This window comes from Bactrocera latifrons, unplaced genomic scaffold (genome assembly GCF_001853355.1).
Source record: "Bactrocera latifrons isolate USDA-ARS-PBARC rearing strain unplaced genomic scaffold, ASM185335v1 scaffold_228, whole genome shotgun sequence".
NCBI lineage: Eukaryota > Metazoa > Arthropoda > Insecta > Diptera > Tephritidae > Bactrocera > Bactrocera latifrons.
The window spans coordinates 253,562-277,934 of NW_017535830.1; the positions used below are offsets into that span (position 1 = coordinate 253,562).

Below are 24,373 nucleotides of genomic sequence, written 5' to 3' on the forward strand. Positions count from 1 at the left end.
CTGGAGACGTGTCTTCCGTCTATCACAACATGATCGATCTGGTTGGTGGTTTTTCGATCCGGAGACAGCCAGGTAGCTTGATGTATCTTCTTATGTTGGAATCTAGTACTACAGATAGCCACTAATGTTCATAAAATTAGCAAGCCCTTTTCCAAGAATTTGCAAAGCTTTGAGAATATTTTACACTTTTACTCATTCTAACCGAATGCGTAAGCTATTATTATACCGTTTACTGAGCTTGAATAAAGACTCGTCATGTTCTCTTTTCATGAATTAAATAAGAGAACTTTGTTTGAGTGGGAGAGTAACATTCTCATATCCGATTTCAAATAATTTCGATTTCACAAAAATTACAAAACATGTTAAACAGACGACCCGAAGAAACATATCCCCAGTGTTTAGAGGGCGTTTATATAAAGGCTCGGCCGTACGGCAAATAATGAACATTACTGAATCTGTTGAACCTGAAAACCTTCTTTCGGAGCTTGACAATACATTGTCTTTAGGTAAGATCTGTCGGATAGATCCATTTCCGAATTATTCTGTATCGCAACACTCTGACCTCAGATATATATTTCTCTTTGGGTTACAGTTAAAAAAACTACTTGTATCAGCTGTCCTTACTCTATTTATATTAAGCAAAGATGGTCGGGCACACAGACTATTTAGCTGTCGTTAAACGAACAGTTAGGGGTGAGAGAGAGTATTGAGAGGAAGCAGCTTACTCTCTGACATATGCAGAAATGTGTAAAGTTTAATATGGTTCGACTTCGGACTGAGTAGGTAATTGAGAAGTAAAGACCTCTGTCGACGAACAAAAACCAAACTCTATAAGTCACTCATAATTTCCGTCCTGCTATATGTTGCAGAGGCATGGACGATGCCAACATTTGATGAGTCGAACTTACGAGTTTGCGAGAGAAAGGTTCAGCGGAAGAAGATTTATGGTATTTTGCCCATTAGAGATGACGAATACCGCACTCGATGGAACTATGAGCTGTATGAGATATATGACGTCATTGACATAGTTCAGCGAATTAAGAGACAGCCATTACGCTGGCTAAGTCACGTCGTCCGAATGGGCGAAAACCGTCCAGCTCAGAAAGATTTCAAAGCAGTACCCGACGGGCGAAGTAGAGGATGAGGAAGACCTCCACTCAGTTCGAAGGACCAAGTAAGGACCTGGCTTGCTAAATCCAATTGGAGCCACATTTCAAAAAGGAGAAATGACTAGCGCGTTGTTGTTAACTGGGCTATAACCGCGTAAGCGAAGTTTACGCCAGTAAAGTAGAAGAAGAATATGGTTTCAAGAGGTAGCAGAGATCCCCTCTAGTAGCAAGGAGATAATCGATCTGACAGCCCGATCTATTTTTGTGAGTTGTCGGACGTCGATAATCAACTCACAGTGTAATTGCTTTTGTTCCTAAATCTTGCTTGCTATGTTGGCGTCGGGTTTCTCTTGAACTATAGATATCATTTTTTAAAAAATATAGCCTTCACCAGATTCCACGGTCTTGTTGGGGAATGGCACCTACCATTCGAAGATTCGATGATTTAACATAAAACAAGCCGCTTCCAACAGACTATTGGGATTTGGTAAATAGGTATGAAAAATTGGGATTAAAATCACCTAATATTTATGGAATTTTAAATGACTCAGACTTCATTCCACGTAGCTCGCAGTTCACTCACAGTTAACTACTCACCTTTGTTCTGCTGCGAAGAGATGTCCAGTCTGTCTGGCACAAATATTTAACGTAAACATATGGCCAATTCATAGTTGTGTGCGAAAGCATAATCTACTTTGTACACCCAGCCTTATTCCATATGTTTTCAATTCTACGCCACTGCGCGCTTTATCGAGCTTTCGCTGCGAACGAGCGCAGGCGAGTGGAAATACAAATTTGATGCTCACTTAAAGTTTCTCAACCAGTTGGACAGCTGTTGAATGCTGTGCAAGTAGACACCACACCCACTGTGACGCACACATGCACACATAGAGCATTTGCAAACATTTCCTTGCTGCATAGCCACAATTGCGTGTGAGGTCAGCAACAACCGCAAGCGCCTGCAGCCAACCGAAAGTTTCAAAGTCCACTCCTGCATCGATCAGCGCGGCAAATAACGCCGGCAACATAGCAGCAACTTTGTAGCAACAACTTTACGACGCAATGCTGAACGTAGCGTTGCTGCTACAACGCGTCGTATGGGAAGCATTGCCGTTGTTAGTAACTTTGTAGGTTTTCTACATAGTTGACAGGAATTTTACGCCACCAACAAACATATAACGCACACATATTTTCTAGAGTCCAGAGCCCATAACATTTCAATTGGAAAGTCCCCGACCTGCCATGATAATATTAATTTTTTGTGGAAAATTCGCTTATTCTTTATTCGACAGACATAGTGAATTCTCCTTCAAGGACTACTCCATGTAGGAAGACCTTCCAATTTCTTGATACCATTTTTGTAGTACGCTTTGTTCTTTATACTTCAAAATACACCTAAGTTTCCGCGATCATCTCTTTATTCGACCAAAAATTCTTCCCAATGAGCATTCTTTTGAGGTTCATCGTGTGCAGTCCACTCGGATGACTGTTGATTGAACTTCGAAATGAAATGATGGAGTCATGTTTTATCCATTATCACATATCGATGGAAAACTGGTGTTTATTGCGCTGGAAAGTCCCCAAGCACTGCTTCAAATCATCAACTCGTAATTTTTTTTTTTTCAAAAGTGAGTTCGGGCGGTATTTGCGCCATACACAGAGCTTTCTCATGCCCAAATAGTTATTCGTCAATGATATACTCTTTTCAGCTGATATCTGTAGAGTGCCTGCTGTCTGCAACAACTTCACTTTACGGTCGTTCAAAATTATTTTTCTTTGAACGTTCACTTCGTGCACCGCCTGCGGTGCTCCACCACGCCAAACCAAATTTTTTCTTCGCCTCTTTTGAAAGTTAGGGCTAGCTCAAAGTCATATGGATTTAATTCTTGTAGCGCCATCTTTATGTAAGACCGGTGACTTTTCAAATGACCTTTTATGTAATTATTTCTTTGCATGTATGTGTGTTGTTCCGTCGACGGTGCACCTAGCTTTTTCGAACTCGTAAAAAAATTGCAGCCGTACTACCAGTACAGGCGAATATTTTCATGCCAAAAATAAAATGCATGTCAGTTCCACGCAAACAAATAATCAAATTTTCAAATGCTAAGTTCATATTGACGGCTGCTGAAACTTTAAAGTTCGGCAAATGGGTAAATATTCAAAATGTTCGGCTTTGTTTCGAGGAAAGTTTTCGAATAAAGTAGCAATATGTTTCACACAGTAGTCGTAGAAGTTATGTCGTCTTAAATACGAGTGCAGACCGTTTAGAGTCATATCAATAATATTGAGACAGAGGAACAGAAATGTTCTTTTTTTAAATGCTTACACCAAAGCAAAAACATTTCCATGATCCACATATACATTCAACATAATCATCGTAATCGGTTTGGATGAGATATCACAAGAATTTTCAAAATATAGTTTAAAGGCAGACAGCTCGGAGATGGCATTTTTCTTAAAGCTAAATGTAACCTATTTCTATATTATAACTGACTCTCTTCCTCACCAAACTCCGTTATCCTTAAGCTCGTATGGAAGATTGAAATATCCATTTATACCCGAAGTTTACTATGAGATCTTCGTTTCTTGTTCAAAAAGTTCTCATACATTGTTTTCTACCGATATCGTTTCACTGAAAGCGACCGAAAAGGCTCCACAATTCAGTTCACTAATTTTATTCAGCCATCGATTAACTAATATTGCTTCTTTGCATTCCATATACATGCATAAACTATTTTTTGTTTTTAAATTGCTGCTACACAAAAATGAAAGAATATCCCATTAAAAATCTGATATTTCGATACAAAGGGAGATCCATTTCATGATACCCCACTTTGTTAAAGAAAAACGGTGTGACTTTAAACGACCTTGGTGGCCAATCGACCGGCTCGAAACGTGAAAATATTGCTCACTAAAGTGTTCTGACAATAAATCCATTGATTGGTGCGTTGTGTGGGAAGTGCCGCCGTCTTGTTGAATCCAAATGTTGTCGAGATCACGAGCTCTGATTTCAGGCATTAAATGGTCTTAAGATCTCGACATAAAATACGCCAAGTCGTTCTATACGCCAGTTCGAATTGCTGCGAACGACGCCAAATCCACTCTCCACGGTCGGGTGGTCTTCGTGTACACTCTAAACTTGACACGACTTTATATACGTAACTTTCGGTCAATCTACTCAATTACGGCTTTTGTATTTTATATGTATGTACATATCGTATGTGTATACTTACAGATGCTTCAGGTTAATGCCTACCTATTTCGATGTTATTCACTGGCTGAAGTGGCTGCAAGTCGCCTATTTAGCAAGCTGAAACAGTTAGTTGCGAACAGCATTAAGCAGGCACTTAAGTACTTAAATCAGTTTCAATGCTAGTACATACATATACGTAAGTGGCACGAGCTAGAGCAAAGACTGCTGGCACCAATTAGTGAGTGGCAATCTTACATGAAATGTAATTACTGAAAATTTTTGAGGAACTTATCGAAACAAGTGCGAGAGAGCGATGAAGTGGTAAAACTTGGCAGCATTGATTTGTTTGTGTATGGGAATATATTAAGTTATTACGACTAGTGGCATCCAACAGTGGGGGAAATAAGCATGCAACCTAAATGTTAAAGCGGAGGCAAGAAAAAATGCTCGTTTTTTTTATTTTACATAAGTTAATTTTAATTTACAAAAGTAATTTCGAAAAAAAAATTCAAATGTACTCGCTACGTGCGTATGTACGATTGAAATCCACGGCGAGCGGACGAAACAGTATCCGGATGATTTTGGTTAAAAAGCCGAGCGTAGCGCGCAAGATTGTTGTCGATAAATGTAAATGTGCGAAAGTGAAGATGTGTGCGATTATTCAGTGCTTTTATTAGGTGCTGCTTTCTATCAAAAATGCCTTTAAATTTTGAGCTTATATTTCATTTAAGTAGTCCACCGGCTTGTAACGTCAGGAAAAACTATTACAATATGATCCCACAGATCAGTAACAGACTATGGTTTCCAAAAACCTAGTCTACCAAAAAATACGTAATTCCTCTGGTCCAATAAACCATCGAAATTGTTCCGATCGGATGTCTATAGCATATAACTGCCATACAAAGTGAACGATTAAAATCAAGTTTTCGAAAGGAGTTTTTTTTACAGTTGTTAACTTTTTTTTCGATTAAATCAACATATTTTCACTTTCATTACTTATTTACTACGACTATCAACTATAAAAAAATTCAATTGTTTTTGTACACTCACTTTTTGTCTCCTTGAGCCCTCCAATTTAATTCAGTTACATTACTTTCTCACTTACAGAGCGAAAGTGCTGGAGTGCTCCGCCAAGGAGGATCAAAACGTGACTGACCTCTTCAAAACGTTGCTCTCACTATCGCGATTTCTGCCCGTCGGGAGCAATAATGACGGCACAAGTGGACTGAAGCGACGCTCTTCGGCATATGTTAGCGCATCGTCAAGTAGAAGTAAGTACTTTCACTCATAGCCAAATTTATACAGCACACATAGCAAACTGAGTGTGCTTAGCAAAGACAGTCGTACGCTACCAGAAGAGATACGAGTATTAGTTGTAATGGAAAAAGAAAAAGACTGCAAAAGACACAAAATGAAAATTAAGCGAAGCTTAGTAAAATGAAATTCAAGTGCAAGTGGCACGCATTCGACGCTTGTTCGGTGACCTAGACGGCCTCATTCTTTAAGTAAATTATACTTCCTCTTACGCTCAGCGTGTTGTCTTACAACGATCACCGTGTGATAATATGTAGGCGGTTTTTTTACCCTCTTCTGCCTTATGTCGTGCCTTCCAATTGCTGATTTTATTTCACTTTTGCTGCTTTGGCGTTTCTAAAAGCGTTTACAGCGAACTTTTAAACCGAAAAGTAAATTAAATTCACACCACTCTTTCAAATAAACAATTTTTTTATTGATCCCACCGAAGGCATCCAACTCAATAGATTTTATATAAGTATATATATCTTAATTAAATAATGAAATTAAATTTCGACAAGCACCAATAACACTACACTACAAAGTTGAAGAAAAAAATTGGAGACTGATGTGGTAAGAGGTCTGTGAGGTAGTTGCGGTATCCTCTTTAGGATTTTGAGTGCAAATACAAAATATATCAATAATTTGAGTTGAGCCTGTTGCTCATATAAATGTACCGTTGTGTCAAAAATAGCTAAAATCAGATCAATATTTTCTATGGCTATTTGGCAAATAGCGAATCTTGAACTTCTATGCTATATAGCACATACAAATTCAGAGTGAATCTCTTCCTAGTAGCAGTGCAGCTTTGTGACTAAACTGGATACGGTCGTACCAATACTTCTTCTGATTTCCATATTAATTGTGACAAAAAAGCACGCGGAAATTGTAATTAAATTCCCTGGGTAAATTATATTTTGAAAAGTTAGTAGGACTGTCCTTAATTGCTATGCTAAATATGAGCACGATCTGTCGACCAGCTTGTTTACACCACCTGCTTAAGTCGGTGCGCTGCGATTTTTACAACTGATAAAAATATCGAGCAAAGACTTTGTCTCCAATTTTGTATTTCTAATGGAATTGGTGAAATCTTTGAACGCCTCGTTCTAAACGACCTTCGAATGACCTTCCTAATGAAAATATTAAGAAAGTGAAGAATATGGTGCTTGGAAATCGTCATGTAAGTATTAAAGAGATGGCAAAAGAGCTCGACATCTCTCGCTAGTATATTCGAATGATTCTGGCGGGTATTTTGCGTATGCGTTCTTGCTTGACTCGTCCCGAAAAAGCTGATTTTTTTTTTATCAAATAGTGTATTTTAAACATCTCTTTTTGGATTTATGAGTTTTACATGCAAACAAGTCTACAATCGTCGGAATAGAAGAAACGAGCCAAAAACCAAAAAAAAAACCACACTAAAGCTATTTAAAAATCAAAACCATGCTCATTTTTTTCGTTATTGGTGGTTTGGTGAATATATACTGAAGCGACAGAGTTCTATTGGCCGTATTGAGTCGTTTTCGTGAGAACGTCCATGGAAAATGGTCGGAATTGTGGAAGAACAATGGACTTTATGAACATGGATTTTACAAAATGATAATTCACTATCACATCGAGCCACGATTGTGACCGAATTTGAAGCCAAAAACACCATCGATCAACCACCGTATCACCAGATTTAGCTTAGTGTGATTTTTCTTGCTCACCAAACTGAAATTGATTGTATTGGGCTCCCACTTAACCATGACTTTATCTACACATTGTGCTATGTTTTTCGCAGATACAGTACAGTCGTGACATCTATTATTTCGTTGTGTTAACATTACATAACATAACAAAATATTTATCTTATTAAATATTTTTATATTAAATATTTTTCAGGGACTTTTTACAACACACTTTTTTCCTCTCCTGCAACTCATTTTGAATCGTATTTCAGTTGTTTTTTGAGCATTCGAGGGATATAGGAATACGGTTGTATTACACAAAACATATAATGTTTGGCTTTAGCTCTGCGATATTTCGAAATTGCTGGCGTTAATTTTGGTTTTCAAATTATTCTTATTAAAGGTTCCTGCGATAGTGAAAATTAGAGAGTCAAAATCGCCTTTTGACCACATACGTCCAGAAATTTTCTTTTGCAGAAATTGACTAATGATGCCCCAACTTGTTAAAAGCAATAAATCTCATTGTATTTTTAAGCATTTACTTTTTCTTCTTTGAAAATCGGTCTATAATTTCAGCACGTGTTGCTGCAGCTCTGCTCATCTCCATCGAATAAACAGTTATTTATGATTTTTATGTTTAAAATTATGCATTGTAATCGATTGATATTCTAGTCTGTAAAAAAACTTATTTAGTAGAGTGATAGTGTGGTATTTATCAATGAGATGTTTTATGTGTCATATGTTTTTTATGTACGAACATTCCGATTTTTTGCCAAGAGTGTTGGTTTTCTTTTTTCAGTCCGCTGATTTCCTTATCAATACCAGTAGTGGCACGAGTCACGTTGCCAAATCCGTTGAAATATACTCGCCAAGGCTTAAAGACCTACCCCAGCCATCATATTGCCCAGATATTGCACCATTGGATTGTTATTTGTTCCGTTCGATGGCACACGATCCGGCTCAGAAGCAGTTTCACTCCCACGACTTCAAGCGATTTTCATTTATCTTGTAAAAAGACGGCCCTTTAAGATTCAATTTATTTTCGGGTATAGAAAAAAGTGACACAAAGCCTTGTCTGATATTTGAAGGCTAGGGCATGATTAAGTTATCATAACTACAAACATTTGATTCCCAGCAATTAATTCCATTCTCTTACATAACACCAATGTATGTTCGCCCTTCACAACACTGCATGTGAAGAAAAAATTACAAGCATTTACATGATGTTTTCATCTTTATTCATATGAACAATTCGAAGCTCTTAGCCACGCTCCAGCAGGCACCAACCGGCCGGTGCAACACAACCCTTTACAGCGTCTTTGGTAAACCATTCGCTTCTGTCACAACGCCACAAGCTGCCCCGTAGCCTCCGTTCGCTGCGTTCCTCTCTGGTGTTCGTTTCAATTTTCGCGCTTTTGTTTTCTTCCTCTTTCCCTTTACTCTTTAATTTTTGTTTTTATATTTTGTGATTGTCAGAGCGTCTGCAGAGTTGGCTCACAAACTCAATTGCAGCAACAGCACCCTCAATAACGGTTATAGCACCGAGGGTTGCAGCATAAATAGGTGCGTGCCGTAGCAACTGCTACAAAGGTTGCCATAGGAGTTGCAGCTGCCACAGGAGTTCAATTTGCTCTTTTTACTGTCATGGTCATGGTTTAGCACTTGTTCACCTTTTGCACTACGCTGCACTCTGAGGTTCCATATTTCACCGCATTTTGCCTCGCGTCGTTGCTTCCGTATGTATATGTACAAGGACGGCTTTATAAATCTGAATTAAAATGCAAATCTGCTCTTCTCAAATGGCAATAGACTTTTTCTTCTTCTCTATTGGTGTAGAGATCGCTTAGTTGACACCCAGCCAGTCGTTCTTCCTTTTCGCTGTTTGGCGCCAATTAGAGATTGCAAGTGTAACCAGATCCTTCTTCACCTGATCTCTGTAATGGAGTGGAGGTCTTCCTTTTCCTCTGCTTCTCGCGGCGGGTACTGCGTCAAATACTCTCAGAACTAGAGTGTTTTTACCCTTTCGGATGAACTATGCCAATGTGGACGTATATCTCGTGCAGCTCATCGTTCCATCGACTGCGATATTCGCCGTTGTCAATACGTACCATAAATCTTCAGACTTAGAGAGTTTCGGCTTTATTCCTCAATTGCTAACTCAGTCCGAAGTAGTACCTGTTGGCAAAAGTGATTCCACGATTTATTTCGAGGCTGACACTCTTATAGAAGATTGTAACTTCTCTGTTCAGCTCTGCTGATGAAATTATTTTCTCCAGAAATAAATTAAAGAAATGGCACGAGCGTGATGGTGCTTTTGATATTGCTCCACGTTAGTGTATGAATTCAGACATAGTGCCATGATAACGAAAAGGAGGTGGTGGGTGTCGATCCAGTTATTGAATCTCCAATTCTAAGGCCATACTGATAAGGTCCAATCAGTTTGTTGAGGGTGGGCTTTAATCTTTCACACAATACGTTCGATTGGACCGTATATGCGATATTCAGGAGGCTTATACCACGGTAGTTGGCGCAGATTGTGGGGCTCACTTTTTGTGAACTTGGCACAGCACCCTTAAGTTCCAATCTTTGGGCCTGCTTTCGTCCGACCATATTTTACAAAGAAGCTGATGCATGCTCCTTATCAGTTCTTCGCCGCCATGTTTGAATAGCTCGGCTAGCAATCCATCGGATCCCGCCACTTTGTTGTTCTTCAGAGCGTTTATTGTTATACGAACTTCTTTATAGTCGGCAGTATATTGCTCTTAAATTTCGTGGGTATGAATTAGTATTATTTGTAAAAATTTCCCACAAGACCAAATGAACCACATTTTATAGACCTCTTCGGGTTGCCTTGTATTTAAAAAAAAATCTTATTTTGGTAGAGGTTTTCACCATCCAGGCCTTGACAAGCGATCGCATCATTCGTCTCAAAATATTCTCTAAACCCATTCGTTAAGACATCTTAAGATTATATCAGTTTGTGACCATTTTCAACTTACAACTTCGAGTTTCGAATGTAGTAACCAGCATTACTTGAAAGTTAGAGTTTATAATTACTCTGTGAAGCACAGTGGCTGATCCATGTCAGTTTTAGGCGTCAACACCAATATTCGGTCCAGAAATTCTAAATCAGCGGCAGTTAGAGCATATTTCGCTTTTCTTTAGGCTATTCCTAAACTTTTGGTTCAGTACTTGACATTTACTTACATTTAGTGAGGCTATTAGATGTTATTACCCATCTACATATATTAGCGGCATTAATAACCCGGTCAATATAAATAGTTGTAGTAACATTATTATCAAGTAGACATACTGATGTCCACCAAATAAATATCTTAGCAACCCAATCTACTGGCAATGCCTTCATGTGTATCTGCTATCCATTAATCGCTACTTTTTTGGTCAGTTTTCAGTATTCGTCGATAAAATCATGAAGGGCCCATATGCTTTGAAAGACAAGGCACACATCTGCTGGTTCCAATATTTTTATAAACATAATGGAAGATTCGAGGATTGTGAAGCGAATCATTGACAAAGCATTTTACTGAAACTTGTCTTATTAATAGGCTTGGTTGGTGATGGATTGTCCGAAAAAACTAATATAAAATCCTCTCTCATTTATTTACTAAGATTTCTTCAAACGTTTGGCATGCTAAGAGTCTCTCAGAAATGTAAATCACCAAGAAATACTATTAAGTTAACACGAAGTTTGTAGAACCCAAAAGAAAACGTGAAAGATCTTATAATATGAGTAATAAATGATCAACTTGAAGAGCTAGATCGAGTTAACTAGCTCCATCTTTCTGTTCGACCATCTGTATGTATACGAACTATTCCCTCAGTTTTCGAAATATTGATCACAAACTATGTTCACGTCCTTTTCTCTCCAAAAGGTTGCTCGTTTGTGTTAGCCGCTGAAATCACCATTCTAGCCTATAGCTGTCAAACAAACTGAACAATCCAAATTTATTTCTTATAAAGAAAACTATTTTATTTTACGAGATATCCTTTTCTACTTAAGCATTTGTCAGACTTTAGTAACTTTTTCCCAATTTTACCCTACATTCTACAATTAATAACCCATCAACTTTAGTTATGATTTAAAATCACTGTCATCACCAGCTGTCATCGTATTTATACATTCAAATATCCAATTATCCAGCAGTTAAATAAGGTAACCGCGGGTAGCGCCACCGCAATTCGGTTGCGACATATTGCCTTTAATTTCTTGCTAGCAGTAATTTGTCGCAGGAAATTGCTTGCCACAAAGTGCGCCATACAGACATGCCAAAAGCGATATTTTTTTATATTATATTTTAAATTTCTAAGCAAATATTCAACGAAACGAAAATATTCAAATTGCAAGTATCAGCGGTTCATTTAATAAACTAAAAATGGTTTCTAAAAGAACACATTTTTATATATAATTAATTTAATTGGCTGGTTTTAGTTGAAATATAAACATTGTTTTAGAACATTTGCTAATTTACCTAAATGAATTGGTTTTAAAATGATACTTGTACGCCATCAACTCATTAAAAATATGACTCCTTCTTGAAATTGTTTAGGAATTTTTTTCTTTAATATATTTATTCAATCATTTATTTTGTTTTCTTCTCCAATGAGTTTTCTCTTTACAACTTCTTCATTTTTCCAGTTTCCGGTAGACCTAGGGCATAAGTTGTATGCTTCTCATATATTGGGTATGTCGGATTTGATTCAGGATAAGGAGGAGTTAAACCTGCTACAGTAAACAAACCGAAGTTGCGCAAGGGTCACATAGATTCAAACGATAGCACGAGCTTTTCCTGTGCATTGTGTGGTGCTTTGACACCAAGTACACCATTCGTTGTGAGGGAGTCAGTATTAATGGCCCCAATGTGAATGGTGGTCAGTGAGTATCTGAAGTAAGCTACTTTCGATGTCTGATCGGCGCACTGTTCAATGTCGTCGATGTAGTCAAGAAAAGACCTCTGGATGTTCCTATAAGGCGGCTTCGCTTCAAGTAGACGACTATAGAGAAGATTCCTGCGAAAAAGCTGTGGACTTTTTAGTGGAGGGTGTTAGGCGCCTTGCAGACAAGATGCGAGAAAGATTGGAGAGATAGCCGTTTACTTTTGAACACACGTCGACGGTTTTATTGGGCGTCGTCAATTTCGAGCAACCATCAGAGAGAGTTTCGAAATCTAGAAATTAAGTAGTAACGCGGCACCCCCTGTTTAATTTCTCTCAATTTGGAGTTCTTTTTACCTTGAAACAGTACTGATGATTGCCGATCGCTTAGTTCACTGTCTACGTTTCCACTCTGGAGGGAGCTTGTTTTGTACAATGTTCTCAAGTAACATTATGTGGTGCTCTGCTAAACTCAAGTGATGAGTGAATGTCGAGAATAACTTACCATTGATGATTCCTATAACTATTAGATCGAGCAGATATACGTAAACGAGCCTGAATTTCTTCTCGATTAAGAATTCTTAGCTTATCAGTATTCCTCAAAATTACCCAGAACATGTTCCTATCCGATTATTCATGTATTTTACAAAATTTAAACAAATCAAATCAGATTTATTGAACTGTTCATTTAAAGCCAGCCTGTGGCTTAAAAAGTAATCAAATCGAAGAAAAATTATTAGAGAGAAATTTTAACAAATTAGACCAAACTGAGATGATATCTTGCTGTGAAATTTTGATTCTCAACATATGACGTTTTTCGCAGTCAAACAGAGCTTCCAAATAAAAATAAGTTTGCCAATAATTTTTCTTTAATTGTGCTATATCTTTTTTTTTTTTTTTAAGGTGAGCCACTTAAAAGCAAAGCAACTTCTGGATGCATATATGCACATACATAATAAATATTTACGAACAAAATAACATTTTCTTATAACTTAACTCATTTAGCTACTATTATCTCACTTTATCGCAATTGCTCTCTATTGTATACAACTTATGCTTTACTTTACTTGAGGGGGTTGGCTTGTCTCGCTGCTTTACCTCCTAACTTTGTTTAATATGCTTACCACTCAATACTTTTAATTAAGAACTTAAAGCAAAGGCAACACGCTCACTCACTCGCTCGCTGTCTGATTTGCTGATACATTTTGAAATGATTTGTCGAAGATAGCGCACTACTGACCAAGCAATCGCGGGCTTGTACCGACATAAAATCGACTTATTGGCTAGCGCTCAAATCAAATTATAAATTGTTAAATGAGATGGCAAAATTTAATTAAGAAGGAAATAAAAGTGTCACGGATTGTATGTGAAGATCAGCCAATGCATCCACAGTCATGTGAACCAATGAAAGCGATTTATCATACTGGTCCCTTTGAAAGGAATTCTTAAAAATCAAATAAAAAAAAAACAAAAAAAAAACACGTATGTAATAAAAAATAAACTCGAATGTATAATGCTAAATCTGATCGCTAATACTAATATGGATATTAATATGTTCTATATTCTCATTTCAATAGGTTACTTATACGCCACGTCAAACTGCATTGTGTACTTTAGATGGGGGAGCGAATGAGTAACCTGTTGTATAGTAATGTGGTCAAATGCTACTTACGGACAGTGTGTTAAGCAGTTTTGAGAAGAATTAATGTATGCAACTTTTGACCATATGAAAAAAAAAAATTGTGTAAGATTTTGTAAATTGTTCAAATGAGTATAAGGAGTGATTAATAAAAGAATTTGAAAAAACAATTAGTTTTTGGTATAGTTGCAAACAAAAAAGTACGATTTTGGTCGAATTTTTACCAAAAGTTTACTTGGAGAAAACACAGAACCTTCAAATATAATAGAGGATGTTTAATATTATACGAAAGAATATTCTTTTGCATTTACTTTTTGAAGATTATCGCTTTTTAATGTTTAAATCAAATACGCGATAACGGTCGCTTTCTTATCGGCATCATTTTTTGAAGAAATATGTACCGATGATTCCACCGTGCTTTTTGTAGAACAATTGTCTGCTTTTGAATTTCTTCAGATTGCTTGTCGTCTCAAATGTGACAACTTTGCTCCTACTTTTAAGGACAATCTCTGACGCAATGCAATGTGTGATTACGGCGTTAATAATTTCGCTTAGCTATCGGCATATAAATCGATGTCCTTTGTGTCCTTTCTTGCCTGGAATATACTTATTGCAGTATTGCGGCAGTTCGAAGGGTACCTGATATCTAACTCCGCACAATACAACCCGGACCCCCCAACATCATCCGGCGTTAATCCGTTTATATAGACGTTGAAAGTTTCGCTGGTGATGCGCATTTCCTTTCTCCCCTAACTATGTGGTTTATTTTATCCACCGATCTTTTTTATTTATCCTCGTATATTGGATAAATACAAGCACGTGTCCGCGTTAAAAATTTCAAATTTAATTAATTAAAAAACAACAAAAATACAGACAGTGATACGAAAAGCGACGTAAAACGCGAAATTTTTTCTGGCATACGTACATGGCGGCTGCGGGAATTGCACATAATTGCTATTGTAATAAAATTTTTATTATTTTTTGGTATTGCTGTAGTGTTTTTTAAGCATTTTGCTAAAGTGACCATTGCAATTTAATCTGCACTTTGCTCTTGCAATATTACCAACGCTTTGTGCACATGTCTTTCCGCCTGTCCACCGTTCTGAGCTCGTCCATCCGTTCGTTCGTCTGTTCGTCTGTTCGTCTGTCCAGTTGTTTGTCTACTTTACTGACATGGGCACACACTGTAGACCAACGAAATAACGGCAGCAAAACAAAGGCAAAGGCCTACTCGCCACTCGCATTCAAGTGTAGTTCATACGAAAAGATATTTATGTATATATCAACAGAACCTTGGATATATATATATATATATATATAAATATGTGTATGTGCGCGGGTGTGCATGCGTGAATGATTTGAAGTGTATGGGGAGTTGGCCAAGAGCACTTAATTTATATGTATGTTATAAGCGGTAGAGTCCCCGCATACAAGCCTATACTTATCTATGTGTGTGTATGACAGGTGTGTGTTGCAAACATGAAATCAAATCTTCAAACTTGGTAGACGTGGTTAGCCTTCCCCGTAGTCTCCGTAACCGTGTGGAGATCTCTTCCTCTCTCTCTCTCTCTCTTTGCTAAGTATTTGCATTGATTAATGTGTGTTGCTGCAATTTGGCTGCACCAATCAGCCAATACAAAGCTGAAGGAATAATGCCATGAAGGAGTCATATGTATATATATATCTTTATATACAAAAATCACGTGTCACGTTGTTTTTCCGCGATGGACGCCTAAATTACTGAAACGATTTTGGTAAAATTTAGCACACTGTGTTCAATTCGAACCAGCTTAGAAGATAGGATTATGAAAAACATTCATAAATAAAAAAAAATAGTGAGCGCTCTATTAAATGGACACTCTATTAAGCGAACATCTCCATTAAGTTGGACAGAAAGGTTGGTAACCAAACATCGGGAAAACAGCCTTAAATTGGTTTATTTTTTCACTGAAATTTATCTCTATGAACATATTCAACATTAAACGTCAAGCACAATCCTAGGGATTACTATAATAAAAAATTTAAAATTTTCACTATGAATAGTTTATTATATGAATAATAGTATAAAATGTATACCACAGCAACCGAGTGCCCTAATATATAAAACTGGTTTCGAAGAAGAGTGGGTCTTGAGTTCAAATCTAAAAGCTTTGAAAAGTAAGTAAAATGCATTCAAATAGCTAGTACAGGCTAGCTAAAAATTTTAGATTGATTGGAAAGTCAGATACAATTCAGTAGTGCACTTTACCGTTTAGGTTAATATATACTGTTATATTTAGAAAAAATTTAAACAAAATCTGCTCGTGTAAATGTAATGAATAAATTTGAATAAAGTACTTCGCTTCCATATTTTATGCGCTCCTATTGAAAATATTTGCGTCCTACATAAATTGATTAATTAAAAACTTATTGGCTGTTATTTTTAAGTGCTTGTGCAAAATTGATTCGCGACTGAATTGAGCTTTATTAAGTGCAATGATTTATTACTTGAATATAAACACACTGTTTCTGAGTGCTCTCAACTAAGCATTAATGTAGTAAATTAATATTCTTATGTAATTAAACTTTTGTATTAATGAAACGATTTACACAAATCCAATTATTAAGTAAAGTAAATGTGTATAGGTTGGGAAAATGAACTTCTGAGGCTTCGAAAATTACAATATTTAACAAGTAAGAAAGGTCTAAGTTGGGTATAACCGCACATGTTATATAATTCCCACAAGCTTGTTGGCAATATTAAAAAAGTACCGAAAGGGTTTAAATTCATTATTCCAGAAAATGCAATAAAATCGAATTTGGCATAATGTTAACGTATTTTTAAGGCAATACAGGTATCTTTTAAGAACACTTATCTACTTAATTTCATTTAAAATACCACGGCTTTCGATTAACCTGAACGGTGTTAAATCAGGTGGTTGGAAATCATTATATTAGGTATATATGGTGGGAAGCATTAACTCGATTCAGCCCGTTTATGATACAAGCCTATATTATTGTCACAGAAACACTTATACCAAATTTCAGTGACACATCTCACAGATGCACCGATATTTTCGATATGTACACTGCGGCCGTATCTATTGCTTGAACAGTTACAGTCCGATTTTGATTTGTAATGTTTTCATTGCTTTAACTATGAAATCGCCAAGGATTGATAGAAGTTTCTGCAGGCGCCATGTTGTAACCGGCGTTTTTTTTTTAAATTAGCAAACCATTGGCAATTCTGTCATACCGCCCTCTATATGTATATAAATATTATAATAGATAAATTAACTTGGCAGTTTTCTTCACCTCACAGTTATTTGTATCACCTAGAAATAATCGAGATAGTTATGGTGTTATAATTATATATTTTTTTATGAAGTGAAATCAAGTATTTTCTCCTCGACCTTACACCTCCTTACTTATCGCCCCGTGTCTTTCATCAAAGTGAACAGTGGACGGTTTAGTAAGCAGCGACTTCGACCATGCGGCAAGCAACCTTTCTGCCTCGGCTCTGCACAGAAGGATATCGTTTGGTTAATTGGTTGTACTCACACTCGAAAGTTAGTATGGTTGGTTAGTATGAGAGAAGAGAACGAGAGTAAGTATTCAAAGGAAGCTATTTTGGTGGATAAGGTGGGGAGGGGGAGGGGGGTAGGTACTTAGAATTCCTAGTTCATGATTTATGGAATTTTTCTTTTTTATGTTTTGCTTTGTGGATCTGAGTTTTCTTGAGTTTTCAATCATTTTTCTTTGCTAACTAAATACTTTGATTATTGATTTATGTAATTTGCTCTTTTTTATACCCTGAAAAGGGTATATTAAGTTTATCACGAAGTTTGTAACACCCAGAAGGAAGCGTCGCAGACCCTATAAAGTATATATATATAAATAATCAGTATGTTGAGCTGAGTCGATTTAGCCATGTCCGTCTGTCTGTATATGTACGACATAGTCCCTCAATTTTTAAGATATCGTTTTGAAATCTGGCAAACGGCATTTTCTCTTCAAGAAGCTGCTCATTTTTCGAAACTGCCGATATCGGATCACCACCATACAACCTGAACGATCGGAATCAAGTTATTGTATGGAAAACTTTCACATTTGACAAGATATGTTCACGAAATTTTGTATAGATTATTTTCTGATGCAACAATGTAATATCCGAAAAAATTGTGCAAATCGGTTAACTATAGCATATARCTTCCATACAAACTGAAAACATAGTTACTAAAAGAAATGCTCCTGTGAACTCTATATTAGCTTCGGTGCAGCCGAAGTTAACGTGTTTTGTTGTTTTTTTATGCTTTTATTTTTCAGATGTTTTTATTTGTACCTTTTCTTCGTCAGCGCAAGTATGCCGTCGGCGTTTCTTTTTCTCTTTTCTCTTTTAAATTTTTCAATTTTTTGTTGCTGTGTGTACATACATACATATACTATATATAATATGTATGTATGTTGCCACACATTCGTTTGTATAAATTTTCCGCTTTCACAGGCGCACACTTCCTTACAAGCATATATATTCCTTTATACTTATCTTACTTACGATGTTTTTCGTTATTTTTTAAATTTCTTTAATAATTTTTTTTGTTTTTTGCCTTTTTTTTTGGCAAATTTTAGACTATATTCAATTTTGACTGCGGCGCATTGGCACGCCTCTGCTTATTTTCACATTATTCAATGTTGCGGTTGATTTTTGCGACAAAGTTGCCTCATTACATTTATCCAACGTGGAAGTGAATCACGGGCAATCAAAATGCCAGACAATTAGCCGAAATTTAAAATTTTTATGCTTTGTTAAGTTCTATAGCAATTCCACATGATGTTCTACAGATCATTCTGCCCACGATACTATGGGTCCAAAATAGCTTTGGAGGCAAAGACTTTTAAGGCGAAGTTTTTGAGGAATCACAAAAATTCGTTCGTCGATTTTTGAGATACCCGAATAAAATTTAATACATAAGTGCTTTTCACTATTCTATGGATCATTTGTCGAAATCGGTCAGATCGGATAACTATATCACATATCACCCATGCAATCAGTTAAAATTATTAAAATGTTTTAAACTCGACCTTAAAAATTGCTGCCCCGAGTCCTATTTAGAACCTTAGTCTCTTAGACAAAGCTGTTCAGAGTTATCCATAGAATAATTCCCGCATACGCGATTTTATAGAAAAAACTGTTGTAATGTAAATTAATCGAATTTTTGAACCTTTCCCTTATGGTCTATTGGTCTTTCATATGGCCACAAAGATCCAGCACTCTGGTAAATTCCAGGAACTTTCTGTGCGCAAGGAAGGGGATGTAACTGCTGTCTAAGGATCCAAGGGCCTAGAATGGTGTTTAGCAGTTTCCGTTTCCGATTTCTTTTTGGCGCCCACTCCGATGCTGTGAAAATATGTATAATCAGATGATAATTGGATTTTGCGTTTAAAGATGGTCGAAGTAAGACTATGCAGATAGTAACTTTTCAATTCTAAAGATTCAGATACTGAATATGTGGATCTCACTACGCATGTCTAGGTCAGTTTAGGGCTCAAGAAACAATTAGACGGAGCTAAATCTGCTGAGTACGGTGTTTAATCAATGGTATTAACTGCGGTTTCGACTTTAGATTCGGTCATTATCATCGTATAAAATCCATACATTCTACTTCCACAATTTCGGCTGTTTTTCGACAGATGTTCTCACACAAATGTCTTAATACGGCCAAATAGAACTCCTTATTGAACTTTTGTCCCTACGGAACAAATTGATAATGCATCAAATCGCAAATATCAAAAGAAACAATAAGCATCACCTTGACTTTTGAGCGGCTTTGGCGTGTTTTTGTTTTCGGTCCACGAATTATCCTTGCTCCCATGTACTAAATATAATGATTTCCGTTTCGTCTATTAATTAAAAACTTCAGATGTTGGTAGAACTTTATATTAAGCAACTAAAGGATGGATAAGTGCGGGGGTAAGGTTTTTTAAAAGAATTGCTGGATTATAATATGTTCGGTTGTACAACTTAGCCATTTCTTACTTGTGGCCAATAATATTTTACTTCTTAAAGTCGAACTTAAATACATTTTGAAATTGTATGATAGAAAACTGAAGTGATGAAAGCAGTTATGCCGCCGCCAAAACACACGTGAGTAGATTTTAAAAATTTCGAGAAAAAACGTTACAGTGAATGAACACGAACACCGGGTGCGTTTTATGTTTACACTCAAAGACATATAAGTATACATATATACTATATATATACTACATATGACGCAGTATTCTGCGGGTTTATTCATATACACGTGTATGTGTGTGCGTTTATTATTAGAAGTCACGCTGAAAACTTTTTACTGTCCCGAGTAATTTTCCCGAAATATTGAAAATAAACAAGTAAGCGGAAAGTGGTGCTCAAAAGAAAAGATAAACTTTTTATGTTGGTAATACAATAGAATATCTACTAGATGGAAGAAAGAACGTCAAAGCTTGTTGCGTTTTCATGCGCTTTTGTGAAATGGGCTAAGCGCAATTCAAAGAGACGCACTTACACTTAGAATCTAAATTTTTATGAACATTTTTACAGTGGATTTCAAGGCACTGTTGTTGAGATCAAACTGTGCCCACAAAATATGGGGACCTTGTATTTAGTTTGAAAATTGTTTACTTATTGTTCCAAATCAATTTCATCCCCTTCAAAGTAATCCCCTCCCGATGCAATGCGCTTATGCCAACGGATTTTTCAATCTTCGAAACACTGGTTTTAGTTACTTTCCGGGATGGCCTTCAGTTCCGTCTTCGCTGCGCCTTGAATCTTCTCTATCGTATAAAAACGGTGTCCCAAGTCTCATCGCCAGTTATAATGTATTTCGTGACACCCTGGTAGTCGGAGAGCATCGTTTCACACACTTCAACGCGACGCTTTTTTTTCCAAAAAATTCAAAGTTTTCGGTACCAGTCGAAATTTGACGCGCTTGAGGCCCAAAATATTCTTCAGAATGGTATTGGCTGAGCCTTTCGATATGCCAACTTCATCAACAAAGTCTCTAATTGTTTATCGACGATTTTTCAACACCAAATCTTTGATTTGTGCAACGTGAGCTTCGTCGGTTGAGGTTATTGGTCGCCCTGGACGCTCTTCGTCTTCGACACGTTCACGGCCAGCTTGGAACTCACTATACTACTTGTAAACAATTTTTTTAGACATAGCGTCATCACTAAAGGCTTTCTGCACCATCCTCAACGTATCCGCAGCAGAAAATTTATTCCGTATACAAAGCAAATTCTTTGCTCAACAAATTTCGACATCGCAAAAAACGAAAAACTCACTTTTAGCAGCTCAAACACTAATGAATATTTTTTTTGACATGAAATTTGACATAAATGTGACTGACGGTACTACCAACCTAAAAAATAAAACTAATTCTCCAAATCTTTCAATGCGCGCAGTGTAAATTCAAATGTCACCTTATTTTTTGGACACATTATAAGTTTTTTTTTTTTTATATATATATATGCACCTGTCGAGAGTATTTAGCTTCGGCAACCGAAGTTAATGTTTTTTCGTGTTTTGTACTTCTTTCATTATTTTTAAAATATTGTTCAATAAAGAAGACACGTTGTTCTATCATGTAACGCTCTCTTTTCACTAAGCCTTAACTCTGTCAATTTTCTTTTCTAAAGATTCTCAATTTTCAATATTTTCAATATGTTCTATTTTTGATTCATACATGTCTCAATCAAACCAAACCCTCAGTTTTATTAAAACAACCCACAGACATAGCAAATTAGGTCGGTGCCACGCTCATTATTCCTGTTTGGACCCCGGCTCCTATAAGGTTCTCTTACATATATCATCCCAAGGGTAAAATTTAATGGGGGTTATATAGAAAGTTTGCTTAATTTTTGATTTTGTCCATTTTTACAATGTCAGTCGGAGTGCTTCAAAGATTTTGTCTCGATAATAGGTTTTTTTACCTTAAGTGGTTTAGAGGATAGGTACATTAATTTTACAGAGCGTGATCACGCCTTTTTTCATAGTTTTTGCCCACAGGTGCCACTTGCTATTAAATAAAGAAACAAGCACAAATGGACTTGTTGGAGCAGAGTTATCATCTAATGCTCCCAGTTTACTTGCACAATAAAGTAACATTCCTCATCATCATTTTACTGTCTCATACTTAAGGCCTTTTTGAAGGTTTTTAATTCTTAATTAATCTCAATTAATTTACAAAATCTCTAGAATATTGCCTAAAATGCTAAAGTTGATCCGAGTAATATTTTTGGAGATACAGTGTTGATAAGTTTCGCGTTCGAGTTTGCAATAGCCCAGCTTTAAATATGCTACTTTGAAAACTTCACAAAATCTTTGTAAAATATATATATAGTATATGTGTGTTATTGAAATTTTACCAGTTTTTGATTGAGGAACCTCATGTGACTCTTATTATTGATGAAAATGAGATTTCGCCTCTGTATTTCATGCAAAGTCATGAGCGCGTGACTGTCTTTTAGTTTTATAACTCATATTCACTTAATTATTTAGCCTGAACTTCGATGAAACCTGCTGTTTTCATATAGTATACCATGTCGTATGAGCAACAGAAAATGAATACATATTATAAAACACGTGTATGAATGCTCAGCTAATTTTAGATATAACTTTAATTGTGCCTAACTTTTTAAACTTTTTTTGTAAAAATTAAACAGATATTTTTAATAGATTGAACATTTTTGTATCAGAATATCACTTTTTCAAGTTTATAGATTCCCTTGCTTAATGAAAGTTCAAAAAAATCCACGTTATATACATAGGAAAAGGAAAATATGTGTGTACTGACGCATGAATATTCTCTCACCCTACACATGCAAATGCCGATTCCAGTATATTGCCTCTAAATTGCCTTATTTGCATTAAACTATGTGAGTGGCTGCAAACTTCAACTTTGTTGCCATAAAAGACTCAAATCAACTCAGAAACGTAATATGTTATAAGCAGTTGTTACCAGCGCCACTACTGGTGCGTCTGCAAATCTGCTCAATAAAACATTCAAATGATAGAGTGTGTGCGAATATTAGCGGTTTTGTTTGACACTTTTCAATGCCGCCTCGTTGAGCATGGAGAAATCAATACAAAATTTCAATAACTTGTGTATGTAAACCACTTACGCCCACTGTATGTAAGCATATTACGCATATCATATATATATCATATACATATATTAAGGTGGGTCTAAAAAGTGTTTTTCTCTTGGTACTCGGAAAAATATATACCTTTAAAAATGTTCTCCAAGTATTTAGCTTTTAATTGTAATGGGAAGGTCCGCCGCCTTTCTCCTTGTTTATCATCAGATTGGAGGATTTTTATCTCGCTTCCAACTACTTCAAAAATCTTTCGTTTCATAGATTTTATATAAAATTGAATGCTCTACAAAATGAACTCATGCGTTCTATGAAAATAAAATGTGTTCAAGTAGTTGGAAGGGGGATACAAATTTTTCTATCTAGTAACTAGAAACAAATTGAAAACCTTTAGGCGGAGCACCATCTCGTTACAAATAAGAACTCACACTTGGAGAATATTTCTTAGAGGTGTCTATCAACCACTTTTTCAGAGCGCGAAGCGGTAAAAAGCATTCGTTTTATTTTGACCCACCCTAATATATATGGTGCAGTGTTCGCCTACAACTTTATTACAAACTACCGCATCATTGGCAGCGTGCGAGTTTTTTACGCATAATTTTGTTTATAGCATCTCTTTGTTACATATTTTGTATTTTCCACTTCATCGCCTTCGATCACAACGTAATATTCAACTTAAATTATTACTTTTAATGTTTGTGGTTTTTGTTGTTACTTTATAAGCTTTCATGCTCAATTTTGATGTAAATTAATATTTTCAATTTCATGTTCATGTAAACCGATTTATTATTTCAAAATCTCTCGTGTAATTGGAGCTGGATTGTATTCACCCATTCGAGCGATATGACGTAGTCGGCGTAACCGCAGTCACTTAAATCGCTAAATTATTTCAATGTCCATTCTGGAGAAGGCAGAACGAACGGCACGGTTGTTAAGGCCTGTATGTCGATCATCCTTTCACGGTTTTTTTTTTTCAAAGATTTGGCACATGGAGAGTACCTGGTCAGTTGTTGATATTCCTGGTCTAAAGTGTGACGGTGGGCTTTAAGGGGTATTCTAGTGTAGAAATCAAATTTTGGGCAGTTTTTTTAATTTTATTTAAAAAAAAAAAATATTTTTATCATCCATTTTTTTATTTTATTTTTATTGATATATTAACAGTACAGAAAAACAAATTTACAAAAAAATATTAAAAATATTAATAATAAGGAGTTGGGGGACCCCTGGTGACATTGATCCTGACTCTCCTGGTGGTCTGAAAAAAAAAAATCCAAAGGAATTCTTAATCAGTAAGGATGCTGTTATAGTCCATACCTCAAGGAGCACGAAAAATGGCGACTGCCTGAAAATAAAAATTATTTTTTACGTTTTTTTTTTTTGAAATTCCTGAATTTTTTTAAAATATTAAAAACAAAAATTTGGACACGAATTATATAAAGAAGGTTCACACAAAATTTCAAGTAAA

At 36.2% G+C, this 24,373-nt stretch overlaps 1 protein-coding gene across 1 annotated transcript in view; it reads left to right on the forward strand.

Annotated features, from left to right (window-relative positions):
• LOC108968740 (GTP-binding protein Di-Ras2-like) overlaps nucleotides 1-24,373 on the forward strand; it is a 59,952-nt gene that overhangs the window by 31,720 nt on the left and 3,859 nt on the right. The window contains exon 4 of the mRNA XM_018932945.1: nucleotides 5,410-5,573. Coding sequence (XP_018788490.1) covers nucleotides 5,410-5,573 — 164 coding nt within the window. The remainder of the gene's footprint in view (nucleotides 1-5,409; nucleotides 5,574-24,373) is intronic.